This window comes from Magallana gigas, chromosome 5 (genome assembly GCF_963853765.1).
Source record: "Magallana gigas chromosome 5, xbMagGiga1.1, whole genome shotgun sequence".
NCBI lineage: Eukaryota > Metazoa > Mollusca > Bivalvia > Ostreida > Ostreidae > Magallana > Magallana gigas.
In genome coordinates, this window is record NC_088857.1 from 21,314,969 (window position 1) to 21,342,259 (window position 27,291).

At 33.2% G+C, this 27,291-nt stretch overlaps 2 protein-coding genes and 1 long non-coding RNA gene across 3 annotated transcripts in view; 1 reads left to right on the forward strand and 2 right to left on the reverse strand.

Annotated features, from left to right (window-relative positions):
* Positions 1-6,153: 6,153 nt before the first annotated feature.
* Positions 6,154-8,395, reverse strand: LOC105332602 (G-protein coupled receptor 84). The gene is made up of 2 exons (XM_011435250.4): positions 8,255-8,395; positions 6,154-8,145 (listed from the first exon to the last, which is right to left on the reverse strand). The coding sequence occupies exon 2, from the start codon at positions 8,132-8,134 to the stop codon at positions 6,818-6,820; it is 1,317 nt and encodes a 438-aa protein (XP_011433552.3). The 5' UTR covers positions 8,135-8,145; positions 8,255-8,395; the 3' UTR covers positions 6,154-6,817.
* A 5,902-nt stretch (positions 8,396-14,297) lies between these two features.
* LOC105332600 (uncharacterized) lies at positions 14,298-25,924 on the forward strand. The gene is made up of 4 exons (XR_900805.3): positions 14,298-14,545; positions 14,646-14,741; positions 22,466-22,545; positions 22,932-25,924. It is a non-coding gene; the product is annotated as an uncharacterized lncRNA (long non-coding RNA).
* LOC105332601 (motor neuron and pancreas homeobox protein 1) overlaps positions 19,684-27,291 on the reverse strand; it is a 15,480-nt gene continuing 7,872 nt past the window's right edge. The window contains exons 2-3 of the mRNA XM_011435248.4: positions 22,379-22,539; positions 19,684-20,603 (exon numbers count right to left, since the gene is read on the reverse strand). Coding sequence (XP_011433550.3) covers positions 20,280-20,603; positions 22,379-22,539 — 485 coding nt within the window. The 3' untranslated portion in view covers positions 19,684-20,279. The remainder of the gene's footprint in view (positions 20,604-22,378; positions 22,540-27,291) is intronic.

The window sequence follows — 27,291 nt, forward strand, 5'->3', positions numbered from 1 at the left end:
TCATGGTCACTGCACAACCTTTGAATAAAGGCACTCTGTTGAAGTAAGAGCCAGACTGGGCCAAAGGAAATTCTTTCACTATTTTATAATTTTTAATTTTTAAAATATTTGACAAAAAATATGCTTAAATTTTTTTGGAAAGATTGAAATCTTAAAAGTCCCAGCGGTATCCGAACCCAGGACTTACATACTCGCAGAAGACACGTAGCATCAGATTGCCCCCCTTTTTTGTGCAGCGAAGATTTTTCTTAATTTTACATACAAAAAATTGAATTAACATGGAGTCCCGCCCCCCCCCCCGCCCCCCCCCCCCCCCCCCACACACACACACACTTTTATGGGACCATGTAAAAAAAATTAATTGAAAATAAGGAAATAAACAGTGAAATTGAAGGTAAAGGTATACTTGTCCCCTTTTTTAATTGCAAATTTTTAACACGGAGATGGAATCTTTTCATACAATTTGGGATTTTATACCTTGTGTTTAACATATTATCACATTACTGCATTGGGCAAAACAAGTGTTTGTGTAACCTTGCATAAGAAAGAAAGATGGCCTTGTTATGTCCAAAAATATTGCTTGGCCATTCTGTATGTATTAGCGACGTTATCTCTAAAAGAATTTACAAACCAACCATAAGTACATGTACATGGAGTTGATATTTAAATCAAATCCTCTATGCAGTCACTCGCACCCGCAGTGATGTGGGCCTTTGCGCCCATAAGAGTAATGAATTTGCAACATCAAATAGTTCTTTGAAAAAATAGAAGATTGAACCATCATCTCCAGAACCACAATTTCAAACTGATTTTTGCACAACACATCCTTGGGTGAGTGGCTTCCAAGTAATTAAACAAATTATATGCAAAAGAAAATGCTACCTAGAATGAATGAAAATGAAATATCCACACCTTGATAGTTCTCAACAAGGCTATCAGCACTTGGAGAAGTTTAAAAACAAATTTTTAAAAGAATATATTGGTACAAACGAAGTAATTAGTGACATGCACCATATAGAATGGTTTCCATTCATTCTCATTCAACCAATGTTAATATAGAAATATGATTATGTTTTTTCTTGGGTAGGGGGAGGGGGGTTTACCTAAGGCCAATATTTACGTGTTAGTGACAATTCATTTTGGCAGTTTATTTTAAAAATTACTTTGTATCATGTACTTGTTTTTCTTAAGTATTTTTATTAAGTTTTATATGAGCCTAGAAAGCACCAGGACAGACTAAAATAGCGGTAAACTCTTATGAGACTCTCACAGAGACTTCCTTTTATATTTTCTGAAAACAACTGATACTAAATGAACGCTTTTCTGACACTATGGAATCATTAGAATTCGAGGTGGCTCAATTTTCGTGGTATTCGTGGGTAACCCTTACATACAAATTTACATCCTCCACGAAAACTAATAATAAAAGATTATGTTTTCCTACTGGAACTAAAAACCAACGCATCTACGAAATTACATGCCCACCAATAATCAAAAATCCCACAATCCACGAAAATTGCCCCCCCCCCCCCCGAAATTAAATGATTCCACAGTAGTGGTCATTCCAATTATCCAAAAATTTATCTTAGACAGCAGTGCAGTGCATTGCATTTGTTTTTAAAATGTAAGGTAGTTTGACATCGAGTTCATGAGATGTTATGCATTCAATTTTACAGGTAAATATGATCCACTTAAAACTTGTTCTTTGTTATTTTCAATACATTTTTTATATAAAATTCCTATTATAAAAGTTATATTATCTATCTCAATAATATATAAAGCCCATTCATTTCACTTCCAATATAATACCAGAATGAATTATTATTATGTAGAAAATGTTGCTTTTCTAGAAGTCCAAAGAACATGAATTTTTTAGAACTTTATCATTTATATTCTTAATTTTAAAGTTATGAGAGTTACGGAACAGATAAAAATATTTTATTTATGTGACTTTTTCCCTTTGACAAGTTTTACAAATATATACTTGTACTTAGTCTATTTAGTAATCGATGCCTCTTTTACATGCAAAAATTTAACCACATGAACATATTGAATCTATGAAGAGAAACATTACTTTTAAATTAATTTCTGAACTGCAATTTATTGAATTCAGCGACTATTAGAACTAAAATAATTTTTTCTGAACCTGATTTTTAGCGACTTTTTAGCGACTTGGCGATGTAAAGAGATAATGGTATATCCAGGGTTTTTTTTTTTTGGCGTACATGTAATTTTGACGATTTCTCAATGTTCAAAAATATGGTCTCGAATGTATATATGTTTTATTATACTTTCATGTTAAATACTGAAATCTGATTGGTTTAGACGCAGTTGATAATCCGTTCTATTACCCTCAGCGTTAGTAACACACTTAGCAACGCGTAGAACACAACACAGCGTAAACTATGCGCGTACGGTTCGCCAAAGAATTCACGTCATTCATATATAAAAGTAGTAAAGTTTTCTTTAAAATTAAGACATTCAGTATAATAAAATAAATAGTGCCTATTTAGGAGGGTAAGAGTTGAAATTGACACCCCTCGAAAACCACTGTCAACTTCCGCTTCGCGTCGATTGACAATACTCTTCTCGGGGTGTCAATTTCAACTCTTACCCTCCTAAACTGGCACTATTTATATAATGTATATTCATTTGTCCTAAGAACGTGACTGCCTGAAAAGCCAGCAATGGCGAAAACGTTTGCAATAAATAGGATCAATTTGTGATTTTATTCTGGATATTTATTATTTTTCAGTTATGTATATGTATATACATGTATTCGGGAAATCTGTAGTTTAACAAAGCACGCATTGATTTCCACTTTAAAAGTCACATATGTTGATAACACAGGTTTCTTTGTGTGATTACATCTATAAATCAAGAGAACATCGATGTCGGGGTTTGTGGTCAAGACTAACACTATATATGTCTTTTATTCGTAAAGGAAACTGGAAACCGATGGGATGATGCAATCGGCTGTGCCATGCATGTATATCCAAGACATGAGCTCACAACATGGGATAATACATGTTTTAACATTGATTTCAGTGTATATTTCCCCTTATGTTTGCATTGAAAAATCTGCGACGTTGAATTTTCTATGAATACGCTTTGCTAATTCATGCGCCATGAGCACAAATATTAACGTCTCCACGTGTTTTGAGTATAATATTTATTTTTGTAAGATTAAATAAAACGTTCAATCTTGCATAACCAATCTGATATGTACTTTTGAAAAATAATCTTTAAAATATATTTAGATTGCTTTACAAAGTAAAATTAAACATTATTTTTGTTTATTTAGAAGCGTTTGATTCCTAATTTTGTTTCTCTATAATCTTCAAATATTTTAACTGATCGAAGTCAGGAAGGCCATGCAATAGATCGCCATCAATGTATTTAAAATTTTAACAATATTTAAAGGAAACACATACAAGTGATCCTGAATTGGCGACTTCCCTGTACACTCCCTCTCCGAAAAAAACCCCTGCAAAAACAAAATATCTAAATACCCCCCCCCCCCCAAAAAAAAAAATAAAAAAAAAATAAAAATTCAAGTCTTTGTAGTGATGACTTTAAAAAACTAGACTGCATGTTCTTCATTTTTGCCAGTAATTTCTCGGAATAAAACTTGTGGTAGTCAATATATATCGCACCGCTTAGTATAAGATTAAGAGGCGTCTAGTAATGGGTATTTTCTTTCGTTTCATTCATTTTCGATCAACAAACAATTGTAATAAAATAAACTTTTCACGTACTGCCCAACGTCCAAGATCTTGTTAAAACAGCTCTAAATAGATGCAATGCCATTTTCCCAATATAATCGAGGATAAACAAAAAAGAAAATATTGTGAAATCATTAGATTTCGTGGTGGCTCAATTTTCGTGGAATTCGTGGGTAGCTCTCACCCACGAATTAACATCCTCCACGAATAAATAAATTAGGACTGTAAAGTCATAGTTCCTTTTGTAAGTATCAGAGAATACACGAAATTACGTCCCCATGAACCTGTAAAATTAAAGCAATCCACGAAAATCGGCCCCCACGAAATTTTAATGATTCCACAGTAAATGTTTAATCCAACCATTACCTACAACACACACAAAAGGGTATTCCTCCTCATAAGAAGTCTCAGCATAAGTCTCATTGCTGTATTTGGTGCATGAAAATGAAAGTATCACACTCTCTTCAAAATTAAAAAAAAATCATTTTATAAACAACTTTTAATTATATTTAACGAATGTAAATTAAACATGTAGTCTACATATGTGAATATATATTTATCAGCAAAATCTATTGTTTACGTTTAATGTTAGTTAAATATGGTTTTACCAATAAAAACTATAATTAACTAATTGTTTTAAAACTATAGTTTATAGTTTGTGAACTATAGTATATTTGTAGTTGACAAAGTTAGTTTATCAACTGTTAAACTACGTCCAACTCATTTTTTGTGAATTTGATGTGGCATAGATTCACTGTTTTGCAAAATAGAATGAACGATAAAAAAAATGTATATAACATTTTTTTCTTATACGCTCTATTTAGAGTTGATCATACTAGTCTAGAGTTTTATTGGGAAAATATAAATATGTGGAGTGGGACGTTTATTGATACTAATTTGCTATGACAGTTTGGTTTTTCCCCAAAAAGTACAAAAAGACGCGGTGGTGTATCGTAGGAATGATAAAAGTACCGTGGCGGTAACGCGGGCCAATACAGGATCCGCGTTGCCTGTACTGTACCACTGTGGCATCAACTCGCATGCTTTTTGTAAGTATTCTCCAGAAAATCACTATCGACGTTTTATAGGGATAAAATATTATTCAAACTAATGATCTGCTTTCAAATAGATACAGGGAAACATGTTTTGTGAAAATTCCTGTCATTTACAGGAATTTTAAGTTATTTCCTTCAGAGGAAACGGCACTTTGACATAGTGCAAGAAACCGTGATAAAGAAGTATCCGGAATGTCGTATATAACTGTCCACTTAATGTTGAACTCTCGCATCATGTAAGATAAAGTCGTGCTGATTCATACTTTAACTTTATAAAAAATAAACACGCCAACAATCACAAAGTCAAATCACCGCCATCACCAACTTTCCTCAAGTCAGTACTCAGCCTCATAAGTCTCATTTATGCACTTTCCTTTTAATTTTTCAGTTTAGAATCAAAGTTGGGTTATTTTAAAAGAAATCGGCGTGACAAGATGCTTTTTATCTATTGAACACAGTCTTTAACTATCGATCAAGGGTCCAGAAAAATACACATTTATTCTTTAAATATCCAAAACTCATTTTGCTACAATGGATATCTGAAAAGATTTTGTTATATAAAGGAGTATATCCTGAAATAGGTTCTTGTTCGATGTTGACTTGGATACATGTAACGAAAAAAATCTAAAACAAAACGCTTTTAAAATAAGTTGTGTATTTTAAGCCCATCATCATCTAGGTTCACTGCATATGTTTTAGCTTTGACTAAGTTTTACCTGCAGTTTCTCTCTTTCTTGAAATAAGCACTTCAAAAAAGTAAAGTTTTCACAAGTTTTGTAATTATTTGATGTAATTTAATGTATGTAACTTTGTAACATTTTTTACTGAACGTGCACAAACATATATATGTACATGAAATTTATAACATTTTTAATGGGTACAAAAACGTCTATGTGCATGAAATTTGAAACATTTTTAATGGGTACAAAAATGTCTAATACAATGAAGTCGCCAATTCCGGGTCACGTCATACTGTTTTGTAAATATTTTGCAAAGTTGTTCAATTTTTATTTTATACTATATACATATTGAAAGTACAGTTTGTGATCTATTAAACAGTCATTTCTTTTTTCAAAATGAATTCCCAGGAACAATATTTACGGAGGTATTTTAACAAGGTCATTTCCGGGTCATGTGACTTTAAGGTATCTGTAATGTCGGGGAATCGTTTTGGAAAACGATTTTTATTAATTTGTAGCATTGAAAAAATATTACCACTCAGGAAAAAATATTTAAAACCAATGATACACAAGTAAGAGGGACCAATTTCTAAATGTAAATGAGGGCAGAGATTCAGAACGAAATAAATCATTGTGTGACACTAAAATATAATAAAAGCAAAAAAAACAAAAACAAATAACGAACAAGATAAATATGATGACAACAGAGTGGCATGGAATATTTTATTCAATTTATTTTTTCTTCTTTCCCTCTTACATGTTATCGTAAAACCTCAAGAAATGTGTTTCAGGAAAACTGACCCGCAATTGGGGAAACTCCTTCAGTTTGATTTATCAATAAGTGTAAATTTAAATGAGCACTTATTATAATGAACAATTTCTGACGGATAACTGAATGCATGTGCAATATTACGCAGCTATTATTTAATATACGGTCACAACTTTCACATCAAATAAATAACAAAAGTAGCATGTCGAAGATGAGTGAAAATCTCGATCTCAAAAGCGCTTGATTCCTAATTTTGTTTCTCGGGTGGTCTGTAAATGTTTTCCTTCAAATATTTTTTACTGATCATATACAGAAAGGCCCATAGACTGTGATCAGTGTATAAAGTTTTGTTTGCTTCATTTTAAACAATTTGACATGAAAATTATAGGAGTGACCCGGAATTGCAGACGACCCGGAATTGGCGACTTCACTGTAGTATGTACATGAAATTTGAAGCATTTTTAATGGGTACACACATGTCTATGTACATGAAATTTGAAACATTTTTAATGGGAACATTACAAACATGTCTATGTACATTTATACAGGTGGTTTCTGTCTATGTACATTTAGATCATCCCAAAAGCCCTAGTTTCTTGATTTTACTACTCGTATCATTTTCAGGAAGCAGTTTCTGCACTCTTCTCTGAATTTTTGGCTCATAAAACTGTAAATGATGGGATTCATAGACATACTAAGTAGGTAAGATCTCAAGACAAAGTGATAAACAGCCTTTCCAGTGTTAGACAGAGTAAAGTAGTACGGAGGGTTTATATATCTAATAATAACTATGACGCAATACGGGATAAAAGAGAGCATAAACAGAAGCGTCACTGCAAACAACATCACGGTGATCTTGATCATTCTGGCCCGCCGGACCTCTTCGCTTTGAACAGACATTGATCGCTGTCTATTATATTTCGCGCGCTTCTCAGCAGCGGTGTTGCTATTTGTCGCTTTGATGGACCGCTTTGTACTGGAGTTCAGACCCTTCGTCTCATCGTCGCTGTCGGACTTCTCCATACTATTTCCATGGTTGTTCGCGAATTTCTTTAAGATTGAGGGACTTTTCCCGGAGCTTTTGTCGTCAATGAAGACGTCCTCGGTGTGAGACTGACTGTTGCTTTGACTTAACTTCCTCCCCGCGTCTGTCACTTTGCATAGAAAACCCGAGCCTCTCTTGATTACCTGATAGCCGATCAGGCTGTAGAATGTGATTAGAGTGACGTCAATTGACAGGTTACCTGTCAGAAGAACTATGACGAACGCCAAAGGATAGTCAGTTTTTACGTACGAGTCTTCAATCAGGCAAACATGGCCGACGACATAGATTGGGGGTTTTAAGGGTGCTGGAACCGTTTGTATACCGTATACGACTAACGCAGGCCAAGCAAACAGGACAGCGATGAAGGCACCCACAAACACGATCATTTTGGCTTGTTTCGTAGACATCTGTTTTTTGAGAGGTCGGCAAATACTCATATAGCGATCAACCGCTATTCCAAGAAGTGTAAAAGAGGAGCAGTTGTTCATCATAAACGTCAAAAAGCGCGAGAATTTACACAAAACACTATTGGTGGTTTGAAACCAGTTGAGCATGAAATAGAGCTCCGTTGGAGTTGTGATGAAACAGTTTATCAAATCGAACGCAGCCAAGGCCAAGATGAATACCCTGGAAGTGGTTTTCCTCCAGCGGGTAAAATAAATGTAGAAAACGATCAGGTTTCCTAGACAGCCTATTACAAGCATAACAATGGTGTAGATGAAACTTGGTATGTACACTTTGTCGAAAACAAAATCGTTTATTTGCACCACATATTTCTCATCATGAAGATATACCGGTAAAACCGATGACCCCGAGGAACCGTTAACGTTCGTAACGTTTGTTGTATTATCAGCATCCATGTCATTTGAAGCTACAAGAGTAAAATAAAAAAAGATACATCAAAAATTGTTTCAATTACAAATGTTTATAATTTAAGCAACAATTTGATATAACAATTAGATTTATTATGCCCGTTCTACCTTGATTTAAAGCCGTTTTAATCCACTTCAAAAAAGCCTTCAAGTTTTAAAAAGGTGTCTTGGTTGCATAAAACTCCCCTTTATGAAATTTCACCATATATACGTGTAATGAAACGACTATCCGGAGGTTTTAAAACCGAGAAGTACTTACTGGTTTACTTTATAGTTTTACTTATGTTACACCAGGAAGTGACGCGATCTCGCTGTTTTGACTGAACTCGTTTTGGCATGTTTTTGTAAACAAACAATTTTCCATACCAGATCTATTGTTTTGAATTCAATAATGATGTTAATTTATTTCAGAATAGTAAATAAACAAATATACTTTTTCAATTGCTGCCGGATAATTATAACATAATTAGACATACTGCGCATAAATAGACTTCCTCTCTATATCCTCTCAGACGAATTTTAAGTTATCAAGATTGCTTGTAAGATACTCCACTTGAAAATGTATAATCATTAAAAAGTTCTTATCGATTTTGTCAGAAAACGAAGATATCTTGTCCAATTGTAGAAAATGATCGACCATCTCGACGTCACGATTTTCACCATTGATGTTCGACCTCATTCCATGCATCAATTTCTGTTGACAACTTTTATAAGAATTATAACACAAAACAAGGCTTAGCCTCATACCTACATGTATCTGTAGGTAATGTTTACATTTAGACAATATCTGTTTATTATCATGCTCATCTGTGATCATTTGAATACAAAATGATGGAAAAATTGATGATGGCATGTACAAAATTGCTTCCCTATAGATCACTTGCCAAAAATATTCAATCAGGTTAGCTTTGCTTATCAACTGTAACATTTTATAACCGTACAAATCAAAATCCAGCCTTCCGACTAAGAAGTTAATGTTGAGCTATATGCTGGTACCTTGTGTTACAAAGAGTATACTAGTACCCGCAGTTCAGAAAAATCGGACATTTTTTAATTCAAACTTTGTCGTGGATAGATTTGGCCGGGGTGTGCCAAATGTCGTGGATTTGTTCAAATTGGTCACTTCCTGTAGTTTAAGCCTGTCTCACACAGAACACACGGCTTTTACGGTTGGCCACCCGTGTAAACCGTACATACAACCGTACCAACCGTGGCCTTATCCGACTTACACTCGGGCCATTCGAGTGTATACGTGAAAGTCGTGTATGATTTTTTAAACTTTTAAAAAACTGGCACGGGTGCCATGTCCGTGTATGATCATATTAGCGATCGTACAAGACCGTGTCAGACCGTACGAGACCGTATATTCAACCGCACATGAAGTCCATTCCACGAGTGAGCTCAACCGTGTCAATATCGTATATAAATCGTATGGAATCTATGAAACCGTTCACAAGTCCTACATCCAACACCCGGATTAACACTCGAATGTCACACGATCACCGTACGATTCACACGAGCGTACACACGGTTTTATACGACCAAAACGGTTTCATACGATCGCCATACGACCAATACGGTTCAAGTACGAATTATACATGGTCAAGTACGACCAGACACGGTCTCTACGTCTGTACAAAGCTCGTGTATGATCATACAGCACTCGAACACAACAGAAAACACAACTACCTGCTGACACCTTGAAACAACAGAGTACTTGCAATCTAATGCCTCTAAAGAAGAAAAAGGTCCCCAAAAGAATCCCCACCATGGAAGATTCTCCCAGAGAGAAAACAAAAAGGGCCTTCTGGCCAAAATAATGTCAATGTCTATCAGTCTTATCATGATTTCTTATTACCTTATTCTGTCATCTGCCATTTTTATAACTTCTCTGTTGAAAATTCGAAAATTTATGAAGCCAAGCTATCAAAAAGAGTCAATTTATATCAAAACATACACAAATGTATGATAATTAGAGCATAACTCGAACAAAAGTCGGTGGGACCGTCGGTAAACCCTGTAAATGTCCAGTTAATCGAGTAAAAGTCGTGTTAAATTGTACTAGGCCGTGACAGACCGTACTAGACCGTATTTGGAACCGTACAATAATCGTATGAAAATCGTTTGCAAATCGTGTTCAAACCGTGACAAACCTTGCTTGAACGAGTATATCCGTGCTTTGTTCGTACATACTCGTGCTACATTCGAGTCTAAATCGTACCAACTCATCCCCAAGCACGGTTGGAGCCCAATACTCGTACTAGTCAACCCGTGTATAACCGAGTATACCGTAATGGAACCGTGTGCCCAACCGTGTTCTGTGTGAGACAGGCTTTACGTGTGTTTTTTGTTCTTGTTACCTGTTTTAGTATTTTTTGTTTTTAATTCTTGTTGTAGTTTTAGTTTTGTTGTTTACGTTCCTATTAAGCTCGAATTTTCATTTTCTCTATTTGACATCTCACCGACAAGTGACTGTCGTTATTATAATTATAAATAGTGCCTGTTTGGGAGGGTAACAGTTGAAATTGACACCCAAAGAAACCATTGTCAACCGACGCGAAGCGGAGGTTGACAATGTTTTCTCGGGGTGTCAATTTCAATTGTTATACTTTCATGTTAAATACTGAAATCTGATTGGTTAAGACGCAGTTAATAATATTTACTATTACCCTCAGCGTTAGCAACGCACTTGGCAACGGGTAACATTAAAAAATATTACATGCGCGAAAATTATGCGCGTACGGTTCGCTGTAGAATTCACGTTATTCCTATATAAAAGCAGTAAAATTTTCTTTAAAATTTTAAAAAAGACATTCAGTATAACAAAATAAATAGTGCCTGTTTGGGAGGATAACAGTTGAAATTGACACCCCTCGAAAACCATTGTCAACCTCCGCTTCGCGTCGGTTGACAATGGTTTTCTCGGGGTGTCAATTTCAACTGTTACCCTCCCAAACAGGCACTATTTATATACTGTTATCCTCCCAAACAGGCATTATTTATTTTATACTGAATGTCTGAATTTTAGAGAATTTTTTACTGCTTTACGTGAATTCTACGGCGAACCGTACGCGCATAATTTACTCGCATGTAACAATTCGTTGTGTTACCCGTTGCTAGGTGTGTTGCTAATGCTAAGGGTAATAGAACGGATTATCAACTGATTCTTAACCAATCAGATTTCAGTATTTAACATAAAAGTATAATAAAACATATTATACCAGTTTTGCTGTTACGCAAAGTAAATCTAAAAATACTCCTTTTTAAGTTGTGCGGGTCAAATAATATTTATAACAGTAATACTTGACATAAATGTACTTATATGTACAATGGTCGTAATGTGCCCTAAAATCGGCTACAGCATCTTTCTTTGTGATTGGATACGAATAGATTACAATAATTTATATTTTCTTTATGTCTTTCTTTGTGTCTTTTACTCAGTATTCCTATTATAAAAGGGGGCAACTACGAAATAGTATTACGTATATTCTAACACATAGGAAACACATACATGATGAGGATAGGAAAAATATGAGGGGGTGGATGCAAAGATCAACTGACTGCTCTAGTTAAACTATAAAGCTGAACATATTAAGTATGAAATTCATATAAATATAAATATGATGAATTAACATTCATGTTTTTTTTAGAGTATCAAGCATATGTGACATATTTGAACCCGGATATAATGGTAATTCAATAACTAAAAGCTAAGCTTAATAGTTGATTTGCACACGGTTCAGAAATCTACATAAATATCATCCAAGTCTTGTATTTAAAATGTTACTTTACGATCATGTAACCATTTTCTGTGCAGTCACTTCCATCAACTACAAATTACAAAGAATGAGTATATCTACCTAAAAACAAAACTGTCCCTCGGAGGTTAGATTGCGAATTGCCTTCGAATAAATCAAATCAGACAAGCCTCTGAATTACCGGTAAAACAAACATCCAATATGCCTACTGATTTGTTGTAATTGCGAGTCGGTTCAACGCGCAACACAGCAATGTCCGCCGATGGGCTGACGTTAATTCCAGCCGTTAGACACCTGTGGGTTACTTAATTTATAATTATTCAACATTTATTTGATAACAATTTGTGTTGTCAGTAGCAGAACCAACTGGCAGTAGCAATGAATCTATCGTTTGGACCAGCTCCCCGGCTCGTTATCAGCGCAACAGTAGCTGGATATTTGTCTGGGGTCGGAGCGGGGAGAAACCCTGTAGAAACATGGGCGTGATTAATCGGTCTTCCAATGATAAGCTTTTTTGTTGGGGGGTTGTCTATCAGTACCATAAATATGGCCCTCGTAACAAGCTCTCATTGCAAATTATGACAACCAGGAATGGCTTCTGACTCCCTACTTAATTAAATTCCAAAAGTTACCGGTCGGCTATCGCGACTTGGGGTTTTGTAAAATATTTAGAATGCGATTAAATCTTAATTGAACACGGCGCTAATCTATGCCTGCTTCTAATAAGCAGTTGCAAAATCCTTTCGGTAAATATTTGAAAATGTCGAATACTTAATTGTTGACATATGAATTAGATTATGCTACAAATTCTAACCATACGCACTCTTTACGGTGAAATAATTTCCTGTAGTTAATTATGTCCAAAGCGACATTTATTAATTACTTTACTTGGCAAAAACATATAGGTAATTGGTTTGTTAAGCTTTTATAAGCGACAATAACAAGGAATTGATATGGAGGTAAATCTATTGGTAAATATTGCAAGCCAAGTTCTTCCAGAAATGCAGCCATTAAGTAAGATATCGTTTTATAACGAGACTATCCAACTGCTGGAGACCTGCATATCTTGAACGGTTGTACATATTCTAGAGTAACAATAGAAGCTCTGTACAATTTGGGTCACTCAATGGATTACACATTAAGATTTCCTGCACTCGGGAAAAGTATGACAGAGATACTTCAACATCTTAAACTTCAAGAGGACGGTATTTCGCCGCGGTGCCCTGTGCAAAAGAGAAGGAAGAAAAAAAAAATACGACAACAAAATCACCAAACAAACAAGAAAAGATATAAACAACGACAACAATATTTGGATCAATACATTAAATCAGTTTCAAGTTGATCTGTCATGCATTTTATTATTTCCGTTTTTTAATTTTAAGAAAAATTAATATACAGAGTATATACGATTTGATTTCGTTCTCACTTCGCACTTGTTAATGTGTACTGCGTAGGTTATTGTCTTACTCGAAATTTCGTCATGATAGTATTATTATGATAAGATCACTGACATTCAAACTCAATTCAACGTCAATAAAGGTTCATCCTAATTCCCTTCCTGAATCCCTTAAAATGCGCACCTAAGAATTACAAATATATAGAAATACAAAACATGGTGTGTGTTTTTTTCCAGACTAGATTAAGGATAGATTGTTTTTAGTCTAGACCGCGGAGGCTTTAACTTGTTGCCGGTGGATGAAAATTGTGGGTTCGATTACCGACCACGACAGGCTGAATACATTGTACATGTTGACAGTTTCTTCGTTTAGACGATTGTAAAGAGAAAAGATGAACTGAAGCCCCATGACACTGCTGGACCTACAACTTGAAAAGAAAACAGACCATGTCACACAATTGCACGTTTTTGCATGTATCATAAGTTTATCCCACAGATTTATAATAACACAAAGATTCTTACTCAAAATTATACATCAAGTGCTACCCTACCCAGAATTGAAGTTATTTTCCGATTTTAGAAGAAAATCAGACCCCAAGCGCCCGGGACCCGTACCTATACATGTATACCATTGCATCGAGTGAAACGAATTTTCATGAGATTGACGCCGTATACACGGTGAGTATTAAGAGAGCCATGTAATGTTTGATTTTGTAAGTAAATCAGGAGGTAGAAAACACTTAACCATTGCGTTTTCTATATAAGCGAAAATGACTGCATTTCAGGGGAAGCTATAAGCACTCAATGGATTATGGCTTTAAAACTTTGTGTTAGTTTTACTCTGTGTGGCTAATTTTGATGACAGAAACTAGTTCTATATAGAGTATGGGTCTGAACATGACTCCTTTCATCCTAAGAATTGGGAGGTTGCCTTTAAACATTATATTTAGGGGTTTTTTTTATAGCCAAAACCCCAAACACATGAACGTGAGAAGATGACAGATATAGTTACAAGACTGTCATTTTTACATTCTTTCCATGAGCGTTCCTTCTTCACTGAAACAAAGAAAAAACTTCTTATATAGTATACTTATAAACTTCAGATAGAAGTTAAAATGCTCCAGTTGATAAGTACTAATAGTCTCGTGACAGTTTACTTGTATGTTCGTGGCAACTTATAAAAAAAATACCATAGAGAGAGAGAGAGGGAATTTAAAAAAGACATTACTCTGACTAAATATTCAGGTTTGTGTTTTTCTAGAATTTTAGTCTTGATTATTTTTTCCCGATTTTCCGGACCGCCAAAATAAATCATTATTTGGTGCCAAATTTTGTCTCCTGACAGCTATTAAAACTCAACCTGTTTGTAATGCCTATGCCAAGAAGATAGGATGTTTTGAACACACGTCAAAATTATATGGCACTTAAATACGGGACAAAGGTAGGTACATACGGAATTTGTTAAATTAACCACGCTATTTCTGCAATCGGTTGTGTTAATTCTAGTAAAATGGAAGTAATCTGCGATAAGGCCAATGCCTGTTTTCAGAAGAGAAATTCCTTTTCGTAGATATAGCTACTATAATTTAATCTAATGCCATAAAAGTGTAATTTTTCTAAACCTTATACAAACATTATTTATAAGGCGTCTTCTTTTATTGAATTAACACTATAACCTTCAGGCGGGCCGCTTAGGGCAAAAGATACGCGTTTCTCTGATATAGTTGCCTCTTTTTTTTTTAAATTTTAATTGCAGTAAAAGTTGAAATAGAATGCTTTTGTACAGCTTGCAACTTGTTGACATGAAACATGCACCGAATTTTCCCTTAGGGTTGTAGTATTTATTGATACTGTTTTTTGATGAACAAAGTAATCTTCTTCTTCGTCGTCTTCAAATATATGCCATTTACTTAAATACATTTAATTTGATCTTTTTGGCTATGAAAACAAGAAATTATCAGATAGAATTGCAATGTTCATTGATAGATCGTTTGACTGATTTGGGTTTTTAACGCTTTCAAGAATATTTTGCCAGTACAGATTGTATCAATATTTCATTTAATATTTGATAAAGGAATCGATTGTTTGTTCTTTAATGGAAATTATTAAGAACAGAATAATAATAAGTATATATTAAATACATGTAAGTTTATTAGTTAGAATAATAAAAATAAAATTTGTTAAAACTGGAAGGAGTTAGTTTCGTGTTATAGTAACAAGCACTGGCATTTACGAACAGATTTCAACTTTTCGTACATCTACTTGAGAGTTAAATTTTTGTTTAACTCTATATACACTTCATTCATTTGATATAAAACTCGAGAGCTTGTATCCGGAAGGAGGAAGACTCAACTCAAAAATCGTGACTTACATTTGTAGCTCAGATCTAGCGATACCCTTTACACTGTCTTTTTTACGTTTTTACTGTCGATCAAATTCTAGGAATTTTGTGCATCTTTTAGAAATAAACTTCAGTTCTTTTTTTATGGTTGTTTTATTTTCCTACTATTTCATTACCGGAAATTCATTCTAAATTGACCAGTCCGTTCAGTCAGTTGTTCCGGATGTACAAAATGCAGCCCCAACATTATTATTTACTTTTATATGGTAAACAATTGTTTGCAAAGGAGCAACATGTAAAGTTGTATCTAAATGTTATTTATTGATAGTGATAACACAACTTTTAAAATTAAAATTCTTTTGGTCGTGTATGGGGGGGGGGGGGGTTTGGGGGGGGGTAGGAATTTTATCGGATTTTCCAGTAATTGCAGGTCAACTAAAATCCCAGCTGTTGAGAATAAATGTTTTGTGACAAGTGACACTTAATGGTGTAAGAGGTTAGTGATTATGTAATAAGGAAGTGTAATGCACAGCTGAAGTATTTCAATTTTACCCAAATCAACTACCAAAAGTGCATAAAGTAACACTGACTGCTTGATTTTAAAAGAATATAACTATTGTTATTATACTTTCATGTTAAATACTGAAATCTGATTGGTTTAGACGCAGTTAGCAATCCGTTCTATTACCCTCAGCGTTAGCAACACACTTGGCAATGGGTAACACAACGAATTGTTATATGCGCGTGAATTATGCGCGTACGGTTCGCCGTATAATTCACTTAATTTCAATATAAAAGCAGTAAAATTTTCTTAAAAAATAAGACATTCAGTATAATAATAAAATAAATAGTGCCTGTTTGGGAGGGTAACTGTTGAAATTGACACCCCCTCGAAAACCATTATCAACCTCCACTTCGCGTGGATATGTAACATATATATATTTTTACACTTAGTCTAGGCTTTTTTGGTTTTAAGCGAAATGAGAAAATTTCAAAGCATACCAAATGAAAATAAACAACCTTCATTGTATTTTTTAACCCGCTTTATTTGAACATTTATTAAATATAATACATAGTTAATAAAAATCAGTCAAATGTTCTGATAGTGTGCGTATTTTTCTCAAAGGATTAAAAAAATTTAAAACATCTAAGCAATTATATTTTTCAAATCATGAATTGCAATTCATAATACCGTAAGTATTTCTGAAATATAAGTTACTAAACACCTTTGCATTTCAACTTAAACTTTTATTCAAAGCAATTGCATGCATTTATCGTTCTATCATGCATTTTATGTTCATGAGCTCCTTTTACTTAGACATAACCACTTTTGAGTAAGAACACTGTGCCAGATAATTATGCCAGTGCCGAAGTGGCATTTTTGCATTTTTGCACCCGTCTAAGCTGCATATATCGAAAAATTCAAATATGCCACACGATAGATCATTGCTTAAAAAGTTTACAACCACCTTTGTTATCATCGTAACTCACCTGTCAGGCGAGATATATTTACCTTTCAAAAATAATTTCCTACAGGAAAATCATTTTTCCCAAAGAAAACAATATTCCTACAGGATATTTGAAATTTCCTATCGGAATACAAGAACTTCCTACAGGAATTTCAATTCCGACAGGATTTGATAAAATCCGACAGGAGATATTAGTTTCTTTATATGAAAACCACCTGTATGAATCAAATTCCCACAGGAAATACCATTCTCCTACAGGAAAGATATTTCCTCTAGGATTTTTAGACAATCCTATAGGATTGTCAATATTTCCTGTAGGAGAATCTTTTCTCCTATGGGAATTATAATTTTCCTATGGGATATTAAATTTAAAAGGTAAATATCTCACCTGTCAGGTGAAACACACTAAAAACAAAAGTGGTTATTTACTTTCTAGACAATGGTCTATGAATTTTTTCCGAAACTGCCTCTTAAGCGGGTGCAAAAATTCCACCTTGTCACTGGCATAATTATCCGTCACAGTGTTTAAAGTCATGTCTGAGTTCAAGTGTATGTGAGAATGGCCATTAATTTCCGACGATGACAATTGATAAGCTAATATTGGACATTACTATTACATGTTACATCTAAAATTTGTAACAGTTTAAACGTTCATTACATTTTATTACGTCCTTACTGTATTTCCTTTTTCGTATTTGGGAAGTCTTTCTTATACATGTTTTCTGTTTCTTTTCTTTTTTTACATCAAAGTACCATGATGTGGCCAAATATCTAAAGTACCAAGTCTCAAATAAATCATGTAGTTTATTTTTACATAGATAAGATACCCTATATGGTACCAACTTCAATTTATACTACAATGAGTCATTCAAATGAAAATACGTACAAAAGAGAACACAGTAAATCCACAGATAAATGTTAGATCAAGTATATTTCAAATATTTCAACAAGTCCGATGAGTTTCAGAGAAATGTAACTATTTTACATAGAAAACATGTTTTAAAGTAGTCCAAGTATCGCACTACGTCATAATACGGATTTTACAATATTGGTTCGACTTTTACAAAGCGTTTTTGATACCCGGTATTGATTTTGCTCTACATCGCTGTTGTAAACAATGGCAATAATAACAATTAAAACGGTAATATATATATTCTATGAGAGATAGAAATGATTAATGTTGAGAAACTCGATTCTGTTAATGTAAAATGAAAAACGAAGTTTCTGATTAACCAGGATCTCAGGTATGCTTATATCTTCTTTGTTTTGACCCCCCGCGCCCCCCCCCCCCCCCCGAATTTATCTTTTTCTTTTACTATAAGCGGTTTAAATTTAGAGACAGAGGCTATTTCGTGTTTAATCAATCGTCAATTAATTGATGTTTAAATGATATCTAACATTGTTGACAGATCTAGGCAGAAAACAGTAGCAAAATGCGATTTTTACGGATTTTTTCGTCAGGGTCTACTTGGTTTAAAGCTTATAGCGTGAAAAGTAATCCGTCAACATATAATTTATTTTACCAAATCTTTTTTCTAAGATGTCAATCTATAGAATAAACACCATGAATTTAAGTTTGAGTCCATAAAATAGTAAAAAAATTACAAAACGCGATACTAGCATTGCATTTTTTGTATTCTATTTTGATACATCAGGTCCATAAAGCGTACTCACTTACAAAAATTTGCGCAAAATTATTGATGCGATATGGCTTAAATAAATATTTATACTCTATTTTGTATGTTCAGTTCTAATTTTCCCAAAATTGGTAATTATTTTTAGGAAAAACGGACGTCTGGCAAATTTCATAATTGTCAATAATTTTCGCAAGGGGGTACACCCGTCTGAGAGGTGATAACAAACAAACTAGCATGTAAACATACATATTTTCTTTTGTATATGTATCGCTAGAATGTATATTTATCATTTAAAGCTAAGCTTTTAATGATTGAGCCCATTTAGTGCCGAGTATAGGACTACCTTAAACAATTGATGTTGATTTCAAGCGATATATGTATTGATAATACGTACGCACAACAAAAAATTAGACAATTGTTTGCTGATTTTTAAGAACCAATAATTGAATGAATTTAATGGCCGAAAATGAAATAGACAGACCTATACCAAATTGATGTTTGACAAACTACCATAAGTACAAAGCCTTGTTAAAAATACTCTAATTACCGCGTGCACGTTGTTATGACAGTGTGTTCTTCTTAATTTTTACACTATATCCATTGCATCAAATGAGTTTTACTTCAAATTTAATCCGCATGTTTCGTTTTTCTATACAACATATCCCTCTAAATCTAATGGGGTTTATCCACTGTGGATAAACCTTGATAATTCGTGCAGCTTATTTCATCGGGCTCGGTCTCCTTATTTTTCAAATTTCTCGAACTGCGCATGTCCTCTAGAATCTTTTTGATCAAAGCAGACGTCGTATAAATTAAAAATCAGACAAATAGTTTAAATATATTTTATAAATCTTTATTCACGAACGATTCTTTTGAGATTTTCACATATCAATTTGCTTTGTGAGAAACAAATACAATTACAGTAAAGTTAGGCCTATATCAAAGAAATTGTTTTCAAGTTTTAAAGGTGAAAGTAGTTTTTGTTTGAGAATGCAATTTTTTAAAATTGAAACATTTATGTTGAAAGCACGATGTCGCTAACATAGAAAAGTTCATTTATATAGTAATGAAAATTCCATCTCAATAGTTTAAAGGAAATAGAAAAATAATCTATTATGTATTACTAAAAGTGTTGAAAAACGTTAATACCTTTCCTTATTTTTATTTTATACATTTTACTTTATCAATTAACAAAATGTGCGTTTTGTAAAATTTACTTACACAATTGCATAATAATTTATGAAATTGTTACATCATGATACTCTGTAAATAACAATGTACTTAAATTTAACAGTAACATGAATGACTTGATGTCATTTAATATAAATTGTGCAAAAACATTTTAAAATTATTACAAATACATAAATCATATACATGATTCTTATCATTACACGTAGTACGAAAATAACACACAACACTGGCTTCATTTTCACACATAATGTTTTTATATTACTGCCAACATACTTACGCATACTTTTCACTCACACTCAAAATTTAAAATTAACACTGCAAGTTCGAAAACTTGAACATCCTTATGACACATCCTGTGATTGTCTTATATTTAAACTGTTTATTGTAAAAGACGGATTTGCCATTTGGAAAGAATCATGAGATTGTAGTTTCGCACTTAGTGTCATGTCTTTGGCTTCCGGATGTTCATCGTCATCATCGACGTCATCAATGTCGATATCTTCTGATTCCGGGTCAAGGTCGTACATATCGTCGTTTGGCGCCATGGAATTCTCCGGTACCCCGGCGCTACCCTTATTCGTTTCCTCGCCGCTTTTTCTATAAGTATCGTTAGCTTTCTTGCTTCTTTTCCATTTCATACGTCTATTTTGGAACCAGATTTTGACCTGCAATTTCCGAAAAACTGATATTAATATTTGTTCATGACCGGATATTTTTTTAAATAAGATTTTTTTTTTGGTCAGAGCTTCATGATACGTGTATTTGCCGGACAATGTCTCTGGGAAACTTTGGAATTCATCATACTGGTTACAATTTTTGCCGATTGATTAAGTCATTAGGATGGAAAATCCGCAGGACATTAACACAAGTCTAGGTGTTCACCCAGCACCTGTTTGATAGGTGGGGATGTGTGTATCAATACCCCCACGAAAATTAACCCTGTTCATGCTTGACAACAACATCACCGAGGGCTCGTAAAACTCCAAAATCAACAAGAAACCCTCACAAAACTCCCCTTTCGTTGTCAACATGGTAGCTGGTAATTAATTTCTGCTAGGGTTGATAAGCACTGACAAGATGGTAGGCCTGCAGGGTGGTGTGAGATTTTTGCTTCAATGTCTTAACAGTAGAATTGGATTTTTTAAATTCAAAATATTTGTTTTAATTGTATAGAGAGTAAGGCCTTTCAAAATCAATTGCTAGTATATCAGGTCTAAGAAAAGTAGAATATTAGAGACATATATAAGGTTAATACTACTATAGTTATTCATAAAATGTTTATTTATCTTGAATTTCATTCCTCAAAACCTGTAGACAACAACATGACAGGAGAACATTTCGCAATTTTTTTGTAAAATATCTAACCTTTTTTCTATAATACAATAGCAGTGTCTATATTATACCTTTGAGCTTGAAGACTACAACTGTTTTAGCTTGTTGTCGATTATACCACTTATTCAATGTGGTAAGAGAATACTTTGTCTTACTATATCGTCACCAGAAGTGTCAAAGTAATGTCAGGAGGTTTTTATTTTTGCAAAAAATTGTTCAAATCGCGACAAACTAGGTCAAAATGATTCACACTAATTCCTGCTAAGTCAGGATGACTCATAGTGTACTGCATATTTGCTCAGTCTTAAGCTATATTTAAAGTGTTCTAAATAAGTTTTTAATACAACAGTTCAAGTACATGTCGATATTAAAAAAACATTGTATTTTGTTTTAAATAAACTTAATGTACAACCCATATTAGATGGACACCTTAATTATATTGAACTTCGTTAACACATTGTGGATTAAACTTATAAAATGATATAATTCTTAAATGATGGTTTTTATTACTCAATATATAATCAGTCCTTCAAATATTAGACCCAGCTTGAAAATATTTCATGATTATTTATTTATTATGTTCCGGCTTGAAGAAGCACTTTAAGTATCCTATTATAAAGAGTGTACAACTTATGTCTGATTTTATGTTATGTAAGATATCTAAAAATAAAAGTAAAAGCAATAGTTTTACATTTATTTCCAAAAAAAATTTTGGATAATTAATCGGTCCGTACTTTTAGTATCCTTGTGAAGATTTAACTAAGGACAGTATCCTCAATCTATTTTTAAATGTTACCCATGTTAACTTACATTTTCTTTTGCTAAACTTGAAACCAAAATTCTAAATTCGAAACTTAACTTTCTAAAACTGAGGTAACTTTTATTATAATGTATAAAGGTTTTTGAAGACTCATTATCGTTTTCTACATACATATTAATGATTTAACATTCAATGCTATGCAGACACAAAATAGCTAAGTTCCAGGGGACAACTAAAATATCATGATATTTCTAAAGCTCAAATAATGTGATAAAGTTAAAGATTCACACAAAAACGGTAGGAAATAAACGTGAATTAAGATTGTTAACACAAATATTTAGGATATACCTGTGTTTCTGTCAACATTAGTGAAGTGGCTACTTCGAATCTTTTGGGTCTCGAGAGGTACTTGTTCATTTTGAACTGTCTTTCTAGTTCCAGGAGCTGTTGGCTTGTGAAGGCAGTGCGGGGCCGCCGTGTCTTACCCAGCAAGTTGGACTGCTGCTGAGCTGCAAGTAAAAATTCACATACTAACGATTGTAAATATCAAGTATTTTATTTAATTATTTTTAATAAAGTTTTATTCAAATTAAACTTAATTTCATCAAAATATTAATAATTTAGTTATTATTCTTTTGAAGATCATCAAAATATTTTTTCTTTTACATGTAACATTTTTTGTTCTTGTGGACTTTTAAGAAACATTTTGAATCACTTAGCAAAGGAAATAAGACCTTACTAGGATTATTATTTTCATATTAAAGAATGTGTACATAATATCAATTTCAATCAATGGTTTGAAAGGAAATTGGCTTCATTTGAATTTTTTCCTGCACGTTTTTGGGTGTGAGTACAATTCATCTGATTAAAATTGACAAAAGATTGTTTGTTTATTCTTTAGAAATCGTGCTTTTTAGCAGATTTCGGAAATGCCGACTGGTAATCTCCTAACCACGACACAGTCTTGCCGTCTTAATCAATTTGAAGCAAATTATCGAAGGAATTTCTTCATTTGGCTAACGGTAATTTATCGTTGAGCGACTACTCGGGCGTCAAATTAGGCGTACACTTTTAATCAAATTGCCAATCACAATGGTTCTGAAATCTGTTTCCATATTTCACAAAGATGTCTTGATGGCAACGGAAATATTGACATTCTAAGGAAGATGTTGCGCTAGGGAGGACTCGTGACCGAAGGGAAATAATCTGTTTATAATTCTGTTAGCAAAACGTTAATCATTCATACTGTTAAATATTTACATTCACAACTTATTTTACCCACATCGGTTTTCTATAAAAACTACTTATCTGATTAATACAAGTGTTGTATTGATATATACTGGAGAAGGGACTTAAAGTTGCAAGAACATGAAGCCAATCTGTTTGGTTGTACTATATAATATGTACAATTAGTACCAAATTTACCTATTCTAAATGGTCAATAACATGGTATCACTTATAGAAAAACAGATTAAACCACAAAAAATAATGTTCTGCAATATTTTCATTAATTGAATGGGTGCTAATTTGTCTAAAAATATAACTGATGTATTTAATAATTAATACTACCTAGAACAATTTCATATGTTGAAATAGCAAATTATTATTATAAATACAACTCATTTATAGTAAGAATAGTAAAACTCAGATAACATATTATTCAACTTTCCCTTATCTTATCATCCCAAAATTCAAAATAGTATAATTATGTTACACATTTATACAACATTCTTTAGAAGTATCCTGTACACGATTTTTACTACATTACTTTGAAAGAGGATTGATATAGGCTGCCTGTTACTCAATCCTATTGATTTAGTTTACATAAGAACTAAATTTAAAACAAGAGATTAATTCGCATGTACATGTCACATACAATTATGCGTGCCAATGTCTATCTATGTATATGTACATGTACTTTTAATATTGATAATCGACAGGTATTTTATTCTAGTAAGTTGATCAGATACAACTTGGGTATAAATTATTAGTCTGTTCTCTTTATCATCCGATACGTTTCATGCGCGGATCTAGAGGGGGGGTCGGGGGGGTCCCGACCCCCCCTGGAAAATGAAAATTTATTAAATTTACATAGTAAAATTATCGCGAAAATATGCCTCGGACCCCCCCTGGCAAACACAATTATCCTTCGGACCCCCCCTGGAAAAAATTTCTGGATCCGCGCATGCGTTTATATCGAATCTGGGTCTTATTAATTTTGCTGTCATTTCTACTATTTAATACTCCCTAAGTGGTCGTGTAAATGGTATACCATATCTCTTCAATGCCAGTATGTGATGTATTTATATGCCTTGTTTAATTTGAGGGGGGTGGGTCTTCCATTTTCTAGTAAATATTTGACGATAAATTGGAATGGAGCAAAAAGTTATAAAATGGTAATAAAGATGTAGTTAATGTTACAATTTCTAGCAAAAAAGTTCACATGCATAATTTTTAAACAATTTAATAATAGAATCGTGATAATCAGCTGTTTACAACATTGATGAACGACAATCGTATGTATGTTAATTTAATTAAGAAATTTAATACACAGGAGGATTTGTTTAATGGCCTAATTAGGCCCATCGTTGAAAGCTTAAGAAATGATACGCACATTTTCTACAATTATCTCATCTTAAAATGACCACAAGTTCTATAGAGCGGCCAATTCGGCTGATTGAGTTTTCAACAACGGTCGTTCTCCGTTCCATTCAAATGGTAATGTTATTAATCGGCAGGCAACGTTACTGGGAGAGAATTCAAACATTCCTTGTCAGCGACTTCGCGGCAAATCGACTGTCAGAAGCGACTAATAGCGCGCCAATTGAAAATTAAATTAGCAAATTGCGAGCCTTTTGCCCGTAGATGCTGGTTTAATTCAATCCTGATGGGGCAACGTTGTTGACTTATATGAGAAGAAAAAATGAATCCAGCTGTCTAATGCGAGAAACCAACATCGGTAATGAAATTTTACTTCCAAATCCTCAACTTTGTTTCACTCGGTTCAAATTGTGACAAATTAATAGATCATCCCCGGGGAGTTCGTGCCGAGAAAATGAATCACGTGATTAAACAGACATATCCAAAGAAATGCTAAATTAGAACACTGTCAATAAATAGACATCTCCCTTTTGCAAACCGATTTTTGCGCTTTTAATGGCAATCATTATGTTTTTGGTGTTTTTTTTTTACTTTATTCACATGTTAAAAAGAAAAACTGAATACATTTTATTCAGTTAATTATGATTTATATAAATATGAAACGAGAATAAAATTATTTATTGTTGCAAAATTATGATTTTTTTGTTTTTGTCGTTTAAATGTTGTTACCAAATATTTTATTGTCAGTTGCACGCTTATGGTATTCTCTGCATGAATAATAAAAGGGTTTTCTGAAGCCTTAATTTTTATTAAAAACAAAAACAAAAACAAAAACATGAATGATATTTGATATGAAATTCAGTAACAGGGTTGTCTTGTGGTGTAATTTTTCTGTTAAAACTTTTAGGATGTAAGTCAAAGTATCAGATATTGTACAATTTATATCAATTTTGGATACTCGCCATAAAACATTTTCATATTAATAACTTTCTGATTGTAGTTTTAATAAAATGTCAATGAAGAGCATTCAAGAGGTAGATACCTTTTCGTGTAACTATTTTTTATCATAAATACTACAAAAAAAACCTGGTATGGATCAATGCATGTCATACAAATGCACTGTGAATTATGACTTCATGTACATAATATAAATGTAAATCAATTCAAAATTCTCTTGAAAGAGGTTTACTACAACTTTAAGAATTGAAATCGTTCTGATTGCCATTTTATTACATGTACAAATTATTTCGTAAACTGTTATAAATATCATTCAATGTTGTCCATTTTGTCACATCAGGGTAAAAAAAATTCAACATTTAACAAAATTAATGCAATTCGACAATTTTCTTTTATTTGAAATCAGATCAAAAACTGTGTCAAAAGTCAACTTCAATGGGTTTATTTCAAAATAGTTATCTTTCTGTACATAGTACTCTCTTAATAAACCGATCTTGATACTGAACGGGTAAAAATATTTTGAAAAAATCATAGCCCCCATTTTCTGACTGTGTTCAAAGGGTGGGAGCGTAGCCCAAAACAAGATTTATCAAATCTTGACCATCGTCCATCTAACCTTTGTGACCCATCGCCCTTCTAATAGTTCGGTGCTAGATACTGCTATCAAGAATGACTATTTAATTCGCCTATCACAGCGATAGTACTCCAAATCATCCGTCAGATCTCCGCTCTATCATCTTATTTATCATGCTGGACTGATGTAGCCAAATAATGTCGGATCATTTCTTATGCAACCAATGGTTACACAGGAGATTAGTTATCAATCTAAATCCGCTTTAGTTCTAATTTCGGCAAGATAAAGCACACAATATTCGATCAGAAAGAAAGAACTTTCAGTACATCGTGTATTGGGAAATGCAGTCAAGATCAGCAAAAACAATTTATTATGACATTAATTTTCATGGTTTATGATAATTTAAATAGATAATGATGGTTATTGGAATCTTTTTCGTCTTATTTTGTAATCCTGATCAACATTCTAGTTTATTTATCACTAAACAGTATTCAAGAGGATGTCAGTAGTTCATTGCAACTTACATACTTGTATTAATTTTTATCAGAGATAGATTATACATCAAATGATAAATTCAGAAAAAATCATTGTGGTCATTCTAAATGAGAAAAGATCCATGTTTTAAAAAAATCAGCAACAGGTTAAACGGCATTGTATGTAAATGTCACAAATAATTGATTGTTCATTGCACACATTAAAATATATTTTAAGCAAATCTGAATACATTTACATTAAACAGGTACAATTCGACAAAATCTGAATAAAACTAAGTACATTGTAAGCTATGTTTAGCAATACAACATATTAGTGTAATGTATAGATGTATATATTATACCTTTCGGATATAAACATACTAAGTTTAATAAAAAAAAATAAACGGAATATTTTTTCATTTAACATTTTTGATCTACATACCTCCCTGTGATAATATCGTGTCTGTATTTTACATGAAATGACGAGGGTATACGCTTTTTGGTGAATTATAATTATCATTATCAAATAGTTGTGAACTTTTAATAATAATAATCTTCTATTTTGACTTGATAAAATCGTGATGGTTAAATGTTTTCAATGCTTTTATTTCTTCAATAATTTGCTTTTTTTTAGGGGGGGGGTCAAAATCTGACGA

Excerpts from the sequence above, each read along its gene's own strand:
- LOC105332602 (XM_011435250.4), bottom strand. The coding sequence starts at position 8,134 with ATGGATGCTGATAATACAACAAACGTTACGAACGTTAACGGTTCCTCG.